General features: G+C 50.9%; 3 protein-coding genes across 13 annotated transcripts in view; 2 read left to right on the forward strand and 1 right to left on the reverse strand.

Annotated features, from left to right (window-relative positions):
* Positions 1 to 951: 951 nt before the first annotated feature.
* UBAP2 (ubiquitin associated protein 2) overlaps positions 952 to 19,769 on the reverse strand; it is a 98,280-nt gene continuing 79,462 nt past the window's right edge. For all 11 annotated transcript variants that reach the window (XM_035565927.2, XM_035565926.2, XM_035565923.2 and 8 more), the window contains 7 exons: positions 7,815 to 7,893; positions 6,132 to 6,346; positions 5,251 to 5,350; positions 5,060 to 5,167; positions 3,515 to 3,582; positions 2,293 to 2,484; positions 952 to 1,732 (listed from right to left, as the gene is read on the reverse strand). In XM_035565927.2, coding sequence (XP_035421820.1) covers positions 1,637 to 1,732; positions 2,293 to 2,484; positions 3,515 to 3,582; positions 5,060 to 5,167; positions 5,251 to 5,350; positions 6,132 to 6,346; positions 7,815 to 7,893 — 858 coding nt within the window. In that variant the 3' untranslated portion in view covers positions 952 to 1,636. The remainder of the gene's footprint in view (positions 1,733 to 2,292; positions 2,485 to 3,514; positions 3,583 to 5,059; positions 5,168 to 5,250; positions 5,351 to 6,131; positions 6,347 to 7,814; positions 7,894 to 19,769) is intronic.
* On the forward strand, positions 10,819 to 12,431 carry LOC118257698 (interferon-like). The gene has a single exon (XM_035565928.2). It carries the CDS (start codon positions 10,884 to 10,886, stop codon positions 11,625 to 11,627), a length of 744 nt encoding a protein of 247 aa, XP_035421821.1. The 5' UTR covers positions 10,819 to 10,883; the 3' UTR covers positions 11,628 to 12,431.
* LOC118257701 (interferon) lies at positions 14,992 to 15,569 on the forward strand. Its single transcript, XM_035565931.1, is given in 2 exon segments — positions 14,992 to 15,045; positions 15,048 to 15,569. Coding segments are annotated over 2 exon segments (576 nt in total).

The following is a 19,769-nucleotide window of genomic DNA, read 5'->3' on the forward strand; positions in this document are numbered from 1 at the left end:
CGTGCAGCTTCTTGGCACGCTGCTACGAGTACGTGAAGGGCTGGGTGTGCACACTGCTTCCAATGTAGCAGGGTGCTGCAGGGCCTGGCAGCTGGCAAAAGTGTGCCTCTAAGGAAGGAAAAGTGGTTATCATCGTAAGAAGTATTTTTATTCCTTGTTTGTCTTCAACCATGACCAGGGCAGTAGTGCAAAAAAGCTCAGTGGCCAAATACGGCTTTGCATTTACTGCCTCTGCTGCTGCCAGGAACTGTGCCAGGTGCTGAAGGACAAGCAGGGGGCAGGAGCTGTCCCTCGGGAGCCCTCAGCCCTGACCTTCCTTGCCATGCTCACACACAGCAGCAGCTCTGCCTCACGGGCAAAGCACAGGACAAAGCTGTGCCCCCTCCTGCCCCATCCCTGCTGCTGCTGCAGGGACCAGGACAGAGCCCTGTGACCGAGGACACCACAGGCAGACAGCAGCGGCTCTCTCCCTCACTCACCCTTGCTGCGTTATTCAGTGCCTCCCTAGCTGAGCTTTGCTCCCTTCGCTGCAGGAGCAGGGGGAAAAGGACAGGCTGTAAAAGCAAAACTGCTCTTGGAGCCTTTGAAAATGCAGACAAACACCAGTGATATGCTCAGACCTTTATTAGGTGGAGAAAGGGCTAAAAAGAAATGAAACTCCTAAAACATTCACCGCACTGGTGCAGGACAAGAACACACCAGGAGCTGCCGCCCTGGTCTTGGTTTTAAAAAAAGGGGGGAGGGATAGGTGAAGTTTCCATCCGTCAGCTCTGGCAATCCTGGGCAGGGTGGCTCAGGGCAAAAAGAGGTACGAGACACAGCTTATACTTTTATTTAAACTGCTACATAGGTTTTTTTTGCCTCTAATGATGCAAAAGGAGGTTCCTGGACACACTGAGCCATCCAAAATCTCTTGCTTGAGAAACAAAACCAAAACAAAAAAACCCTGTCTTTTTTTTTTAATTGTTATTTATTTAAAAATTGGAAAATAAAAAGGTGAGGCTGCAGCTCAGGGCCACAGTGACCAAACTGCCCACGAGTTCGTCTTCCACAGCAGGAGGGAGGGGGGAGACGAAAGAAAGGGGAAGGCCCACAAAACATTTTTTCAATTTTTTTTCTTTAAAGTAACAGCTATACTGGGGATGGGGGCAGAAATCAAACCAACAGGACATCTTGATTCTTTTTTGGGGGGCCAGGCCTCCTTCTTTGCCTGAATTTAGAACTGCATTAAATAAATGGGCTCCAGCTCCAACAGAAATGGCGCAGTTTGTCTTTGACAGAGTTATAAAGCCCACAGAGCTTAAAAAAGGAAGGATGCCCTGGTGCAGATGGGAAATGAATAATTAGTTTTCCTACAAAGAAAATAAAACAGGCTGCAAGATGCAGAAAACCACATTTAGGCTCTATTACATTTACAAATACATACATAAATATATTACATACAACAGCAACTCAAAGAGGAAGCGGGCGAGTCACACAGAGGATGGCTGACTGGCTGCAGTTCTCCCCGCACAGACGTTTGGCTGAGCAGTTACTTCTCCTAATAATTCCAGGAATGGGCTTCGGCTTTTCTGTTTTTCTTTATTTTTTTTCCTCTCCTCTCCTCTCATTCTCTCCCCCCTCCCCGGTTTCGCATTTAGTTTGTCCAGTATGGAGAAGTGCCATAGGCGGTTTTGGTAGCCTGAGACTTTTGCTGCATGGTGCTGGGCTGGTTGCGCTGACCAGATCCACCCTAGAAATCAGAACAGGAGGAGACATCAGCATCAGCAGTGCACGTGTGCTCCCAGGGGTACGTCACCTGGAGGGGAGCCCACAAACACAGCTCGGTGGATCCATTTCTGCTGCGCCCCAACAACTCCGTGCCTCACAACCCAACAGCCACCACGACATGAAGCAGGAGCGCAGGGACACCCCATCCCACCCAGCCCTGGCCCTCAAGGTCTCGGCCAGGTGCCACCATCCTGACGCTGTCACCCCCTCACTGCAAAGGCTGACAGCTGAGGGCTGGAGTGGAAACATGGGGAGGTGACAGAGCTGGGAAGCAACAACACCAGCTCCCCCCCAAAAAATGTTTCCTCTCCCTCAGCATCAGTGCCTCTGCGCTGTAAAACCTCAAAGGCAGGAGGCCGCGAGGAGAACAGCAGGGCTGTGGGAAGCGAAGGAGCATTCTCAAGGTGAACGGAGACTGCAGCAGCCAAGGATGTCAAGCGTTCAGAGGCAGCAGTCATCACCTATTTCTGGACTCCAAAGCAGAACGCTGCTTTTCCAGGGAACGGTGGGGAGCCAACTCACCTGCCCATCTTGCTGAAGATGGTGATGCAGCATCTGGGAATGAGGCTGCTGATGTGCAGGCAGGATGTGGAGAAAAGGGGCTGGAGCATAACCCGGGGCAGCACCAGGGTTCAGGGGCCCAGTAGATCCAAGAGCAGAGGGCAGGCTGAAAGGAGGCGGTGTGCCAGCGTGGAATCCCTGCTTGTCAAACGTCTGCACAGGAGGCAACAGGGACAGCATCAGAGACCAGCAGGAGCAGCCCCACGGTGACCAAACAAGAACAAGAGTGGCCTGAACACAGATCCCTGCACCTCTCATCAGCCCCGTGAGCAAGCCAAGTCAGACCAAATACCTGTGGGCATTTCAGATTGAGTTCAACTCCACACCCTTATTTCTGCATTAATGCCCGAAACTCTTAAATTTTATTTCCATGGCTACTGTGTTCCTTTTTTTCCCTGACCTCTTTTTGCTTAGTGGGACATAGGGTGGCAGCAGCTGCCTGAAATCAGCCCATCAGACCTCTCAGGGGCTCAGGCTGAATTGTTTGACCTACTCACGGCATCCCAACAAAAATGCAGGAAGAAATTGCACTAAGCTTTGTTTGGCTCCCCCCAACCAAAGCTCTGCCCCTAACGCTACGCGCATGTCCAAGGGCTGGCATCCTACTCCTGGGCACAGGGCACAGCCTGACACACACTGGGTCTGACTGCCCTGACACAGGGAAGGTACAAGGATGGGGGAAGGAGCTGGCTGTAACCCCACTGCACAGCTCATCAAGCACTTCCTGCTCTCCCTGGGAACCTGCATGCAGAGCAAGAGCCAGAGGTAGATCACAGCAGTGCCGGCACCCACAGGAGAGTCCCTCAGGGACAGGGGTGGGCACTGCCAACTGATGTCTCTGAGAAAAGCTAACATCCTCTTCACTTGTCTGCTTTGGTGGCAATTTTGACTGTGCTATCCTGTTTTATTTGCACCCACAGCACGCGTGAGGCAGTGTGTGACAGTGCAGGGAGCTCTGCGTCTGTGCCAGCAGCTTTGGCCAGGAGTGGACATGGCAGAGGCAGCAGGACAGAGGGCAAGACTCCTCTCCAGCAAGCAGAGCCAGCATAAGAAATGCCAAAGCCTGCTGACCCCAAGACCAAGCTGCCTGGGAACTGTCCCCAGCTGCCAGGGCTCCAGCAGAGTCCCACCAAGCCACCCAAAAGCAGGGAGCCACCAGGGAGGAGGGTCCAGCGTTCCTCACCTGAGTCTTGTTATAGACTGAGCCACTGATATCAGGCACACCTGTGTTACTTGAGGTCACAGAAACACCTGGAAAACAAAAAGGCACTGACAATGAGAAAGCCAAGCAGCACCCAGCTCGAACCCTGCGCTTGCTTTGCTCCTGGTACCTCAGTGGAGGCACCTGCAGCCGCTGCCCCGTGTGCCCTCCTGCTCGGTGCTCTCAGACCAACAGCACTCCAGCCAGGAGCAGGAGGAAGGGCTCAGCTCCCTTCTCCTGCTGCAGAGCAGGAAACCAGCCCACTGGGATAAATCATCTGTGTCCACTGCGCACAGATTACGGCTGGGATTCAAATGCACTTCACTGGGCAGCAGCTGGCTGCGCTGAACACTTCCAGCTCGCAGAAAGCCAGCTTTCCCCCAGGATTAGGGATGCATTTGGCTCTATCACAGCATTCAAGAGCTTTCCAGTAGTGCACTGAGCAATGAGCCTCAGCAGCTGCTACATGCTTGTGCCCTGGTCCTTTGGCATCATGCAGCAGGGTGAGGCCTGCCCTGCTCCTCTGCCCCTGCAGAATTAGTATCACTGGCTCAGGCTGGCTTCCACCTGGATCAGCTGGTGCCACAAACAGCTCACGAACAGCCACTTACCAGCAAAGGGACTTTCAACTGGTCACTCGTTTGTAGGTTTACAAGGACTGGATCCGATCACTTGGATCGGATTAAAAGCAGTGGTTCCTGTGGCCACTGAATCATGTGCCTGGACTCGGTGGGTTTGCACTGCTCTAAGGTTGTACCCTTCCTAGGAGATTTTACCTTTCCTAGGAGATCTCTCCTTTTTGCAGGCCACAGAGGAGAGCATGATAAGCTCTTGGTTGATGACTGACATCCTGACTAGTCCAGGGGGTGTTTCAAATGCACAACAAATGCTTGGTATTTGCTTAAGCCCAAGGATGAACTAGTTAGTGCTAAGCAGTTCGGTATACGTTTCTCAGGTCTAACCAGCATGTGCAGAATAAAGCTTTCACATGAGCCGTGTACATTCCTTAGCCTTTACAGTCACAGAGGAAACATTTCCAGGCACAAAACAACGCAACAAGTTACAGAGCGTGGGGACAGAAGCTGCAACAACAGCCCTGAGATACATGAACTGCCCTGCTCACTCTGAATGCACAGCTATCTCAGGTGTCTACCAGACTCAAAATCCAGTCAGCGTTTGGCAGAGGACCATTTTGGCAGTAGCATCCCACTGCTTCAATCAAGACCACTTATTCTTCACCAAAGCCAACTCTGGCAGGGAAAACGGCTCACTATTTCTCCCATGTGTAATCAAGGACAAAACTGCACATCAGCCACACAAACCCTTATGCGATGTTCAGCTGTTAGGTTTAGAGGGAACACTTGGGCCATTAAAAAAAAAGCATTTTGTATACGGGAGATGGAGAAACAGCTTGGATCTTGACCCTGTTTACAGCTGGCTGCTGTGTTGACTGCACAGCACTGGCAATGCTGGGAGTTTGCCCTACTGAATCCCACTCAGGAGTAAACCTCAAGTCTCATGTGTTACCTTTCCCAGGTCCAGTGCCAGCAGATTTGTTTTGTGCTTGAGATGACCCACTGTAGCCTCCTTTGCTGTAATCTCCAGCTGCCGTTCCCTGCGTTAAGTCATCATAGCCTGCCGGTGTGTACAAGACAAGGTGTTACAGTGTGCAAGCAGCTCTGCAGATGCTCCAGTGGAAAGCACAGTGATGAGCGTACCTGCTCCATAGCCGTGCTGCCCGTAGCCACTCGCCTGCTGGAAAGGAGTGGATGCAGTGTTCAGATTGACTCCGTGCTGCTTAGCAGATGCCGGAGGTACCTGGACAAAGGAGGAAGGATAACAAAAGCGGCTGTTAGCTGGGGAGCAGCGCACAAAAAGCAAGGTCCCTCTGCCATCTAGTGGGGAAGGCACCTCCAGCTCACATGGGAAATAATATGGGGCTGGGAGCACTGGGATTGCAGGGGAGGTGGCACTCACTGCTGGAGCAGCTCTGTGAAAGCCACACGTTTCCTGCTAGAGCTGCCCTTTCCCGCAGCCTTTCTTCCCACTGCAATACAATCACATCTCAGGCTGTCTTTTTCTTTCAAGAAAAAAAAGCTAAAAGCAAGTTCTTTGCCTTAAACCAAAACCAAGCAAACCCAGTGCTCTCCAGAATCAAACAAAACCAGCTCCTGCCTGAGGCTGTTTCATAAAATGTAGTCCCTACAGTGCCCTAAAATAGACTTATCTACCCTTCTGGCCTGGAGCATCACCTCTTCCCAAGTAACTTCCTCCTGAGACTACCAGTGCTGCTCTACAGCTTCTTGGGGTCACCTTGCCAACTCAGCTTTGGGTCTCCCTTTGACCCTGCAGAAGCTTCTAAAGGCTTTCAGGAACACAACAAACCCATGAGCTGTAGTCTATTTACAGTAACCTGTGCCCATGAGTTCTGGCCTTTCAAGTTTCCTCTTATGGAAGGGACAGCAGGTATTTTCTCACGCTTGCACAACTGTTCTAGAGATCCTTTGCAGGATGGGAAAGATGTAGGCCAGGTTTTGGTGGAGAGAGCAAAACCAGAGGAGCACGAAGCAAGGGTTACAGCTGAAGCTGTCACACTTACAAACATGGTTGGCCCGTACTGGAATGCGCTGGGTACGCCTGGCACCCCAGCATAGTAAGGGAGCCCAGTGTAGCTGTACCCCGGCGGCAGGGTCGGGTTGAGGAAGGGCTGCTGAGTCGTGTGGTGAGTCTGCGTCTGGTTCTGCTGCGGCTGGGCTAGCGTGGTAGCGGGAGCAGGGGAGGCAGAATCCCCGCGGCCAAATTTTGTTACGTCACCTGGGAAGAAAAAGACTGATCAGAAAGGGATCAAAGCTTCTCCACAAGGATCCTCTGAGTACAAGTAAACTAACAAAGAGCACATCCTACGCTTGAAGGGCTGCGGGTTTTCATGACAACTCTCCTGGTCTCTATTCCTGAGGGCCACAGGGATATTGCTCTGCTCCACAGAGCTCTGTGCCATGGCTAATCCATTGATAGAATGGAGATGCCGATACTTACCTATCTCATGCACACTGAGCAGATTCATTACTATCAAACCATTGCAATAAAATATGCTAAAAGCAGAACTATGGTAAATAGCCAAAGTGCAAATGGTTGTTGGGTTAAAACGTGACTCTCCTGGAGGTTAAACTGATTAGCCAAGCTTCATGGGCTGAGAGCAAGTTATGATTTACAGGCAGTGATGGGCATATTTTTGTCAATGTCTGTTTATTTGTGAAGCATGACTAGTTAGATGTCCGGTTCCTCACACCACCAGAGTTCTGGAGACAGTAGCTGAAGGCCAGGAAAGCAAGGCTTGCATCGTGGACCACCTTATTGAAGAAGTAGGAAGGGAAATTGGTTATTAACCCAAAATCAGCCTCCCAAGAGAAGTGACTATGAAGCAGAAAACTCCAAAACACTTGCATTTTTCTTGACAGCCTACAGAGCAGCATGCTCATGTGTTGTTTTTTATTTTTAAAGGAGGTGACACATCACATCTATCTCATTCCTGACCAGTACTCCTCTTTGTTGGTTGCCAAGAAGAGTGACAACATTCAGTAACTGCATTATAGGAATCATAATCTATGGCTACAGTTTTAAGCTGTAATTAGATGGCAGTGGAAGAAAAGCTCTTGCTGAATATGCCGTATGGCATTAATGTCATCTTTGCACATTGATAACTGAAGAACAAGAATGAGAAAGAGCTTCTTAGACCACGTGCTTCTGGGAGCGAAGTCCATTAGACTTGAGGAGGGCAGGGGAGAACCTGCTAGAGGCAGCTCCTGGTGGGAACATACAAGTGCTAAAATAGCAATAGCCAAGCATGGGTTGCTGCTGAAGGGGTTCCAAAAGGGTCTTAAAAGGGTCTATTCCAGTGCCAAAAAGGAAAGCCAGCCAGCTGAATTTCAAGGAAAAGACTGATTAAACTATCAGGTATTTTCCAAGCACTTGTAAGTGCTTGGGAAAGGCACTAGATGACACTAAGATTTCACTAAGATTTACATTTTTAACAATTTTGCACTTGTTCTCAAAGACTATCCAGCTTTATCCCAGAAGACATCATTCCCAATCAAAACCATGAATAAAAATCCATGTCAAAGTTGAGAGGGAAAAGCTTGTTTTTATTTACTTATTTTCAGATTGGTGGATTTAAATTGCCCACAGAAGGGAAAAATGACTGCTGCGTCAGCAACAGCAGGATGACCTGCATTTAGAAACCAACACATCTCACTTATTGTCCTTGTCTTTAAATAGCACTCACCTGAGTACGGGTTGTTAGCAAGGCTCCCATCTCTGCCTGTCAAGGTTGCAGGAGCAGGGAATGTAATTCCATAGTAATCCTTAAACAAAGATGACATCATTTATTATTAGTTGTAACCATAACAGAGCTGAAGAGCTCTTACACACGCTGATTTATAAAAACAAGAATTTTAAAAGCAAGGAATAACGGAAGCTAATAAGGTCAGCTTCTGCTCAAGCTTACAACAGAGCTGAAGACTTACCAGGATCCTCAATTTCAAACTAAACCTCCTTTATGGAGGCTTAATACTGTCTGCAATCATTTTATCTCATAATGGCAGTTTCTGCTTAGCCTGCTGATACATCTAAGGGTGCAGAAGAAGGTCACTTCTCACTGAGCATCCACCTCTGCTCAAAGGCAGTGACTAAAAGCTTTTCTCACCCAACCCTCAGCTTAGAGCTGTCATCTTCCAGCAAGACTGCACCTGGAAGAACAACAGACCCTGCAGGGTGCCAAAGACTTGGAGTCAGGCCAGGACCATGAAAATAACATGGATGTAGTCTAAAGGTCTTGTACCATGCCCTGTTCTCTAAAAGAAAAAGCATTACCTAGAAAAAGAGAACAAATTTGAAAGAAAACTGGAGCAAGAGATTTACTACCTGATGACAGAAGAGATTAAACTATGTCACAGAAGACCATATAGATCTGTGGACTGCAAAGTGGGGTGCCCACCACAATCCACTGGGGTGCGTGAAGATTTTTTTAGTACCGCTAATAATATGAAATAAAAAAAGGGGCTGGGTGATCAACCCTTTACCCCCTTCCCAAAGTGATGGGGGTGCATGATCAAAAGAGATGGAGACCACTGCCTTAGACTATGTTCTTCTAGGTCCTCTACAGAAAGACAGTCCTCACCGTGGCAGGCTTGCACTCTGAGGTAACAACACACCAGCAAAAACAAAGAAACATTTCATTTTCAGTTGGGGTGAAGAAGTTGCCCTTCCCTCTCTGCATGAGCTCCACCTGTGGGGCTGGTATTCCACCAAGCAGTTTTCCTCCTGATGTTCACTTACTCCTCACCACCCAGAGCTAGTTAATGCCTTCACCACTCCTCTTCCCATTTCCATACATGCTCCAACACTGGAGAAGTATTCTCGTCCTCCACACTCATCTCTGCAAATTCCCTGACACCTCAAATGCTTTCTCTGATCTAATTGCATCTTCCACCTTGCTGCAATTCTGTGTCTCACTGCCTTGTTCCATACACGTCATCCTCCATCACCCAACATGAAATAACCTAGCAAAGACTTAAGATTGCGGGGACTTTGTGTAACTTTAAATCGTGCCGTATTTCATCATCCTTTCCTTCCCAGGTAATTCCGTCTTATCAACTCCAGCAGGAGTCTCTTAACAGAACACAACCACTTTCCTATTAAAAGTCTTAGCAGATCAATAGCACTTCCTTCTCCTGCCAAGGAAAATGCCACAAATAACAGACATGCTAGCATTTTTCCCTATATAAATTGCACAAAGTATAATCAAATTCACACGAGAACAAGGTCTAAGGGTTGCACTTATTCCCACTGCCCCACTGATGGGGGGGAAGCACAGCAATCCCCCTACCAGAGACACAAATGCCTGTCTTACCCATGCATGCAGACACACACAAAAGTCATAGAAAAATGGGAGTACAATCTGGTTACCTTTGAAATTCATGCCCACCCCAAAGAAACATCAGAAAAGATGCTCTGTTCTTCAAACATAAGTATTTCCTGCCTTACAGAATGTGCATGGGAGAACACGCTCAAAGTCAAAATGGAAATATCAGGAATAGACTCAAAAGGAGTGAAAGAAAAGGACTGAAGAAAAAGAAGTGACCTAGCATTACAGGTTTAAGCTTCACCAAGCAGCACACAAGGCATCACAGGCAGCAGCTAAGGCTCAAGTCCCACCACCACTTCCAAGACTGCTACCACGCAGGCAAGCTACAAGGCAGCAGCGGACAAGGTGACGTACCCAAATAACACCAAGTCAGAATTTACAGTACCGACATGCGCATGAAGAAATGGAGTTGGATTTTTAAAAGTATGCCCAAAAAGAAAAAGAAAAATGGGAAACCCCAGTTCTGGTCGGATCAATGCCTCTTGCTGCCAGACCATGATGACAACTGCTCCTGGACCTCTGCCCACTTTCACTTTCTAGATGTAAACAGACTGGCACCTCAAACACCAACATTCCCACCTGTCCTGATAAAACTCTTAGTACAAAATTCTATGTCAAATTCAAAACACAACATAAAAAAAAAAGATGCAAGAAGCAGAATGACCACATGAACAGCTGACGGCAAAACCTTTCTCATATTTAGGCATTTACCCAGAAAGTTCAACACACTGAGGACAAAACACTGCGGGGCATAGGGTGGTCACAAGAATGGATATTCTACAAGATTTTTGCAAAAGGAAAACCTGTTCTACCAGCAAAGCTTTTATATCAACAAAGATGTTATAGAAAAAGCAAGAAAAAAGACTGTTTGAAATCCTTAAAAAAATTGTAAACAACAAAAAGCAAACAAAGGGAAACATATATAAACAAAAATACAAAGAGTATTGGAGCATTATATATGAAAAATTGATTTGGGTAGGCAAGGAAACCTGAAAATAAAGCCCAAGCAAAACAGTCCATGAAAGCAACAAAAGGGAAACCCTGAAACACTTCTGCAGCCCAGCTGCCCCAACTGCTTCTGCCACAGCACTTTAACATCCCCCACCCAGCCACGTTGGCCCACAGCCAGCCTGACCCGCAACCGGGGCACCCCAGCACCCCTACAGCAACGCTGGGAAAGATGTGTGCTGCCCCTGCCTGCAGCATGAGGGCACACCTCACCTGGCTCCACAGAAGACTGAAGAAAAAAGGCAAACAGAAACCAAAACTGAAAACGGAAACAGGGGAATTCTCTCTGGATGATGATGATGAAAGGAAAGATGCAGTGCTGCATAAAGCCCGACACACGGCAGCACCCCGAGCATTGCCACCACCCGCACCACCACCCAGCCCCAACAGGCTCCTGCCCAGCACAACCCAACTCCCACCATGCCTGGGCCCGCAGCCCCAACACCAACAGCCATCCACAGCGCCCTGGCGCTCCTGCTCCTCCTCACGCCTCCCGCCAACGCCTTCTCCTGCAGCCCCCTGCGCCTCCACGACAGCGCCTTCCCCTGGGACAGCCTCCAGCTCCTCCGCGACATGGCTCCCAGCCCCACGCAGCCCTGCCTGCAGCAACACGCGCTTTTTCACTTCCCGGAGACCCTCCTGGACACCAACGACACACAGCAAGCCGCACACACCGTCCTCCACCTCCTCCAACACCTCTTCAACATCCTCAGCAGTCCGAGCATTCCTGCGCACTGGCTCAACACCGCACGCCACGACCTCCTCAACAAGCTCAACCACTACATCTACCACTTCGAGCGCTGCTTCCCAGCCGAGTGGATGCGCTTCCACAGGCGAGGGCCCCGCAACCTTCACCTCAGCATCAACAAGTACTTCAGGAGCATCCAACACTTCCTCCAGAACCACAACTACAGCCCCTGCGCCTGGGACCACGTCCGCCTCGAGGCTCACGCCTGCTTCCAGCGCCTGGACACGCTGATACGGCGCATGAAGAGCCGAGCATCTCCCAGCCTCTCCCAAAGCCATCTGCGCCTTACGACTGTCCCCAGCCAACGCCATTGGACACCGAGCAAGAGGCAGCAGCTGCAGCACAGACGGGGTCGGCTCAGCACTGCTCAGCCCTCCTCCAGTCACAAGCCCACAGCGGCGGGGAAACAGCCGTGACTGCGCCAAGGCCAGGCCCGGTCCTGGCTGTGGCACAGCGCATCCAGCCATGTGGTGTGCACCATGGACACTTCGCTGCAATGGAATGTGGAAGACACAGCTATGTCACACACCCGGGGGACAGCCATGATGCAATGGTGACAGGCAAAGAATTTATTACCCATGGGACTGTGTTGCCTATCTGGACTGCAACCTCCCCTGACGGAAGGGGAAGGTGTCAATGGGCACTGTGGGGACTTGGACATGTCAATGACTATTTATTGCAGAACTTTATTTATCACGCCTTCATTTATTTATCCCCCCTTTTAATTTATTTATTCATCCTTATTTATTTGCACTTAGTATTTATTCACTCTTTTTTCTGGAAATAAAGATTTTACATTTTATAAAAAAGATGAGAAGTGGTGGTCATCTCTCACAGACCCCATGGGCATAGGTGAGCTCCCTGAGGCCAGCAGAGCCTTGCCTCCTGCAGCCTGTCCCACTGATGGCCTCTGTCACTGGTTGAGGGCTCTGGGCTGCTGACTGCTACCATGGGGCTGTCGGGGAGCAGCACCTCTCCTGAACCCACCAAGCCCATGGGCATCTCCCACCAACACCAGACCCTAATGGTGCATGCCTGCCCTGAAAACATGGCACCCGCACCACACACTTCTCATCAGCCACCACCCACCTGCTCCCTTCCCAGTCCTCTCCCACTGCCAAGGTGTGAAAGCCACCTTCATGTGCACCCCAAGACCAACACCCCATCACAATCAACCTTCTGGCGATGCCACGGGGCTGCCTGGGGCTAAAGAGGGAGGCATGGACAAAGAGTACCTCACAGAGGAAAGGGGGGACCAAGCAAGGCCTGTGAAGATCTGGGCAAAAAGCTGCACCTCAGTGCTAACCAACAACACACAGGAACACCAAAAGCCACAAAAAAAAAAAACTATCAGATGCTCAGGAACTGCTCATTGTTCTCCTACAGCCACCACAGTCTTGCACTTCTTCATCCCAACACAACCTTAGTAAGCAAACAGCAGCATCCTCCAACACCGCCACCCAAGACAGTCCAACCCAGTCACCACAGAACAGCACAGCATCCCACACACCACCAGCTGCTCCTTTACCCCGACCACCACCCCAAAAACCACTGCCCCACGTGCTTTACCCCCACAAGTAGCCAGGGCAAGACAGCAGCAATGCCCAGTACCTCCAGGCTCCTCCTGGAAGGGGAAAGAGGCCGTTCGCCATGCTGTCACACTACCTCCAACATATCACCACTGCAAAAATACTGCTCTGGGCAAAAGCAAACAGAGATGTCACTTGCAACTGAGAAGCAAAGGAACAAATGTACTCAGGCGCACAGCACGAGCCCTCCCGCAGCAGTCTCCAGCTCTTGGTCATGCCACAGTCCTCCTCATGTTACTCCTAATCAGAAATACCCTGCGATCCCAGACAGGGGGGACCTGACTGACTCTGTCTTGTGAGGTAGCTGCAGAGAGAGCAACCCTCCTCAGAAGAACAGAACATGAGAGAAATGCAGGAAATTCACACATGAATTTCAAACTTCCAGAACTGAAAGAAAAGTATTATCTTTATCATTAATGTAATACAATACCAAAAAAGGGACCAGGGAGGTCACAGAATGTCCATCCCTAGAGATGCTCAACAGTTTCGTTCACTAAGTCCCTCAGGAAACTGAGGGAAACTACCCTCACCACAAGATTGCACTCAGCATCTCGAAAGACTTCTTCCAAAATACATCATACAAGAATTTCAAAACATGAAAAGAAATGGTGCACTGAGTCATTAAAAAACACGGAAACAGAGAAACAGAGAAGTTCCAATAGTACAAGACAATTACAAAGAAAACGTCATTTTTACCAGGCAAGAAAACCTAAAACTGAAAAAAAAAGCAATTGCTAATGATAAGACTTTTCCTTTACACAGCACATTGAGACACTTTCAATGAAAATTTGCTCAACTGACAAAAGCAGCAAAACTATAGTAAAACATTCTTGCCTGGCACTCCATCACTGAACACAAAAGACCTCAAGACAGACTCCTCAGAAATTCTAAAAGTGTTCAAAGAGAAGAAAGGCAAGACCAAACACTGCAAGAACTCCATCAGTATAACTCATTCAAACCTACAAACGAAAGCCACCACCTTAAGGACAAGCCATGGCTGGAGAGCTCCTGAGATTCATAGAGTTACAGGATCATTAAGGCTGGAAAAGACCTCCGAGATCATCTGCTCTAACCAACCCCCTACCCCCAATATCACCCACTAAACGCTGACCCTAAGCACCACGTCCAAGCTTTCCTTAAACACCCCCAGGGACAGTGATGCCACCACCTCCCCGGGAAAGCCAATCTAACACCTGACCACTATTTCAGAGAGGAAATGTCTCAGAATTTCCAACCTAAACCTTCCCTGGCACAACTTGAGGCTATTTCTCTCTTGTCCTATCGCTACTTATCTGTGGGAAGAGGCCGACCTGCAGCTCCCCACACCTTCCTTTCAGGTTGCTATAGAGAGACATAAGCTCTGCCCTGAGCCTCCTCATCTCGAGAAGAAAAAAACCCCAGTTCCCTCAGCCACTCCTCATTAACACTTGTGGTCCAGGCCCTTCACCAGCATCGTGGCCCTTCTCTGGGCACACTCCAGGGCCTTGATGTCTTTCTTGTACTGAGGGGACCAAAACTGAACACAGGACTCGAGGTGTGGCCTCACCATAGCAGAGTACAGGGGGATGATGACCTCCCTGATCCTGCTGGCCATACTATTCCTGATACAAGCCAGGATGCCACTGGCCCTCTGTCCGCCTAGGCACACTGCCAGTATCATTATCAAAATATTCCAAAATGTAAAAAGCAATGATAAACTGCTACCAAAAAAAAAAGAAAAAAAATACGAAACAAAAAAACACACAAAAACTACTACCATTTCAAAAACGAAACATATAAACACTTCAGACGCATGGGAAAGTTTACCGGAAAAAAGACAAACAGAAGAGGAAGAAAAAGGGAAGCCATAAAAAAGTTATCTCAGACAAAGCTCCCCGGCCACCCTCTCCCCACCACTTTCACATCCCCCACACAAACACTAAGGACAGATTACCCACCACCTCAACAAAAAACACCAGCCAAGCACCTACACCACGCTCAGGGCCACCCCAACAACGCACTTCCCCACACACCACAACCACCAAAACTGAAAACCACAGCCGGAAACTCTCACCAACCAGAAAGCGACGAAGGGAAAGAAAGATGCCGCACCGCATAAAGCCCGACACACGGCAGCACCCCGAGCACTGCCACCACCCGCACCACCACCCAGCCCCAACAGGCTCCTGCCCAGCACAACCCAACTCCCACCATGCCTGGGCCCGCAGCCCCAACACCAACAGCCATCCACAGCGCCCTGGCGCTCACCTGCTCCTCCTCACGCCTCCCGCCAACGCCTTCTCCTGCAGCCCCCTGCGCCTCCACGACAGCGCCTTCCCCTGGGACAGCCTCCAGCTCCTCCGCGACATGGCTCCCAGCCCCACGCAGCCCTGCCCGCAGCAACACGCGCCTTGCTCCTTCCCGGACACCCTCCTGGACACCAACGACACACAGCAAGCCGCACACACCGTCCACCACCTCCTCCAACACCTCTTCGACACCCTCAGCAGCCCCAGCACCCCCGCGCACTGGCTCGACACCGCACGCCACGACCTCCTCAACCAGCTCCAGCACCACATCCACCACCTCGAGCGCTGCTTCCCAGCCGACGCCACGCGCTTCCACAGGCGAGGGCCCCGCAACCTTCACCTCAGCATCAACAAGTACTTCGGCTGCATCCAACACTTCCTCCAGAACCACACCTACAGCCCCTGCGCCTGGGACCACGTCCGCCTCGAGGCTCACGCCTGCTTCCAGCGCATCCACCGCCTCACCCGCACCATGCGCTAAGAGGAGCCCCACACGCGCACCTCTGCCCTGACGCCTCCCTTCGCCCACCACACACGGACGCTGACAAGAACTGACCAGAGCCCAGAGCCCACCACCACCCACCACCTCCTTATTTAACTATTTATTTCAACCAAGCTTGTCATCTATTTATTAACTATTTATGCAAAGTAAATAAAGACCTTTTGTAAGAACCTGACCAGTCCTAGAGCATCCCTCTCACTGGCCTGAGGGCATCTGGATGATGCCCTCATCTCCAGCCTTACACTTCTGCTTAGCCCTCAAGTGCTCATGCACTTCCCACTCAACCATCTTGGGACAACCCCACCAACCAAACTCGTCTCGATCACCCCTCTCCCGTCCCATCCCGGGGCACCTCTGACAACAGTCCCTCTCTCTCTATCTCCCCACACACACCCTCGCAGCTACCACCCCCACGCGCCCAGCACCTCTCTCCTTCTCTCAGCCTCCATCAGCACGCACAGCTCGCTCTCGCTCCACTCCTCTCCTACAACCTCGACAGCTTCAGCGACCACAAACCCCTCCCTCCACCACACCACTGATGACCTCACCAGGCACACCGCTCCGCAGCCAACCAGCCCCTTCACAGCCCGCTGCCCCGCTCTCCCACCCACATGGCCCAGGATCAATGTGGCCTTCGCGCCTGACCAGGCACACTGCACGCTCACGGGCATGACACACTCACTGGTCACAGCCAACACAGCTGCACGAGAGGAATGTCCTCTTTGACTCAAGCTTCTCCTCTCAGGACAACGTTACCCTCCTGCCTCACCAAGGGACACCACCCAGCGTCATCTTTTTACATTGCAGGGAGACGTCATCATTTCACATTGGCGGGGAGAAATTTAATGAAATATAACAAGGGCAAGCGTAGAGTCCTGCATCCGGGCAAGCACAACTCCAGACACCACGATACCTTGGGGACTGTCCTGCTGGAGAGCAGCGAAGGGGAAACGGACCCGGGGGTCCTGGTGGACAGCACGATGACCAGGAGCCAGCACTGTGCGCTTGTGGCTAAGAACGCCAATGGCATCCTGGGGTGGATTACAAGGGCTGTGGTTATTAGGTTGAGAGAGCCTCTCCTTCCCCTCTACTCTGCCCTGCTGAGACCGCATCTGGAATATTGTCTCCAGTTCTCGGACCCTTACTTCACTAAGGACAGGGAACTGCTTGAGAGAGTCCAGCACAGAGCCACGAGGATGACGAAGGGAGTGGAGCATCTCCCTTACGACGGATGGCTGAGGGAGCTGGGTCTCTTTAGCTTGGAGAGCAGGAGACTCGGGGGTGACCTTAATGTGTAAAGGATGAGTGTCAGCAGGACGGAGCCAGGTTCTTCTCTGTGACATCTAAAGATAGGACAAGAAGCAACGGGTGCAAGCTGGAATGTTCAGTTTGCATCTCACGTTCTGTGTAAATATGAGACGAAACTTTTTCACGGTGAGGGTGAGAGAACACTGGAACAGGCTGACCACGGGACTTGTGGAGTTCCCTTCTCTGGAGACATTCAAAACCTGCCTCGATGCGTTCTTGTGCGACGTCATCTAAGTCTTCCTGCTCTGGCAGTGGGAACAGACTAGACGATCGTTCAAGGTCCCTTCCAATCCCTCATATTTTGTGATTCTGTGTGATTCTAGCAAAGCTTTTATACTTCCTCTCACAGTACCCTTCTGGACAAAAACGGACAGCAAACAGCTCATCAACTACACAGCACGATGGGAAAACAACCCCCAGACGAGGCGGCCTCAGCGGCTTACACTAAACGGGGTTACAGCAGGCTGGCAGCCAGTCACTAACGGGATGCCCTAGGCCGCCATTTTAGGGACAGGGCTCTTTAACGCCTTCATAAAAAACCTGGATGAAGGACTCAAAGGCAGAACAGGTGACTTACCAAACACAACACCACACTCGGAGGAGGCGCGGACTCCCGCAAGGACACAGAGCCCTTGCACGGAGCTCTTGGCAAACCAGAGGGCTGGGCACTCACCAACCACCTCACGCGCACCAACAGCAAGTGCTGCATTGGGCTGCACCGGGGACGGGGCAACCCTGCCTTCACCTACACACGGGAGGAACACAGGCCGGACAGTGGCCCCACAGAAACACGTCTCAGGGTTTGGGTCAACGCCAAGGGCAACGTGAGCCAGCAGCATGCCCTGGCAGACAAAAGGGCCAGCCGTATCCTGGGCGGCCACGGGCCCAGCGAGGGAAGGGATTGTCCCACTCTGCTCTGGGGCAGCCTCACCTCGAGCACCCTCTACCCTTCTGGGTACCACAAAACAAGGGCATAAAGCCATTGGAGAACTTCCACAGGAGGGAAACGGAGACTGTGAAAGGTCCAGAGAGCAAGACGTGTGAGCAGTAGATGAGGTCCCTCACTTCCTTCAGCCAACAATAGAGGAGACGGAGGGGTCGCCTCATGCCGGCCTACAGCTCCCTCATGAGGGAGCAGAGGGGCAGGCGCTGAGCTCTGCTCTCTGGGGACAGCAACAGGACCCCAGGGAACCGCATGGAGCTGGGACAGGGGAGGGTCAGGCTGGCTCTTCGGAAAAGGTTCTTCCCAGACAAGGTAGCTGGACACTGGAACACGCTCCACAGGGAGATGGGCACGGCACCGAACCCTCCCGGAGCTCAAGGAGTGCTTGGACAAGGCTCTCAGAAATACGGTTTGGTTCTTGGCTCCTCCAGCATGGACCCGGGATTTGACTCCATGATCCTTGAGGGTCCCTTCGCACTCACAATATACCATGGTTCTACAATTCTTCTTGCCTCCTGACACCTTCACAGCCTCCTTGACAGCCTTCTTCCCACAAGGACCAACCAACGCCTACATGCCATGACAGAGGAAAGAGCTCCTTGCCATTCTACTGCTTCACAAATAACTAATACCAAAACCCAAACCCAATACAACCAGCAAGCGGCCTTCACACAACAAAAGCACATGCTCAGAAAGGCAATTCTGAAGGGCAAAAGAAAAGCACGACAGCACTCCTCAAGGAATAAAGGGAAACCCTCACACATCCACACCACAACCGCTCTCGCGGCCTCTGCCCCAGCGCTTGCACACCCTGCCTTCAACCACACCACCACTGCAGACAACCTCCCTTCACCCACAACACCCCCCTCACAGGGAGGCACGCGCAGCACCACGGCCAATGCAGTGTCCTCTCTGGAGACACGAGATGGACTTGATGAGTTAGGGCAACAACGCTAGGGAAGGGTCTAGAGAACAAGTCTTATGAGGGGGGGCAGAGGGACCCTGTGTCCCTCCGCTTGTACGAAAGAGGGCTCAGGGGAGACCTTGCTGTACTTCACAAATAACTTAAAGGACGTTGCGTTGCAAGGTGGAGAATGGGGCTCTTCTCCACAGCACTAAGAGGGAAAAGGGCCTTACGGTTCACCAGGAGAGGTCTAGCTTGGAGATGAGGAGAAATTTCATGACTGAAAGGGTTGGGCAAGCATTGGAATAGGCCGTCCGGCAAAATGGTTGAGTCAATATCCCTGGAGATCTTCAAGAAACGCGTACATTCAGGACTTAATGGCAAGGGTTACTGCTGGACTTTAATTCAAGATCAATGGTTCAACTAGATGATCTTAGACATCTTCCCCAAACTCAATGATTCTATGACCCTGTGGGGGTCCCTTCATTTGCAGGGAACGCTACCATAAAGTTCCTCTTCATCCGAAAACAAAACACACGCAAACCCAAGAGATGGGTGATCCAACACAGGGACAAGGAGCAGACATGCTTTGGGAAGCTCCATCCATACAGACATTCAAAGCACAGGAGCACAAGGGACACATCTCCTCCAATGATACCTGACCGCAGAACCGCAGTAGGACCGAGCAGCTCACAACACCCCTGCCTCCAGAAACACCTCTAAACCTGCAATGAACGACTGCGCTGAAAGTAAAAGGGAACAGACAGGCAAAATAAGACCACGAAGAAAAAACCCAAACCTAACACTAGGGCATGACATAGGGAAAGTGGACCTAGGAAGGAAGAGCAATCGTGGGGAGTACTCAAATACTCTCCCTCAAGGCCAAAAGGGAAACACAAAGAAAAGCACATCCGCAACACAGCTGCACCAGCACCCTCTCCCCACCACTTTCACATCCCCACACAAACACTAAGGACAGATTACCCACCACCTCAACAAAAAACACCAGCCAAGCACCTACACC

The sequence above is a fragment of the Cygnus atratus genome, chromosome Z (genome assembly GCF_013377495.2).
Source record: "Cygnus atratus isolate AKBS03 ecotype Queensland, Australia chromosome Z, CAtr_DNAZoo_HiC_assembly, whole genome shotgun sequence".
NCBI lineage: Eukaryota > Metazoa > Chordata > Aves > Anseriformes > Anatidae > Cygnus > Cygnus atratus.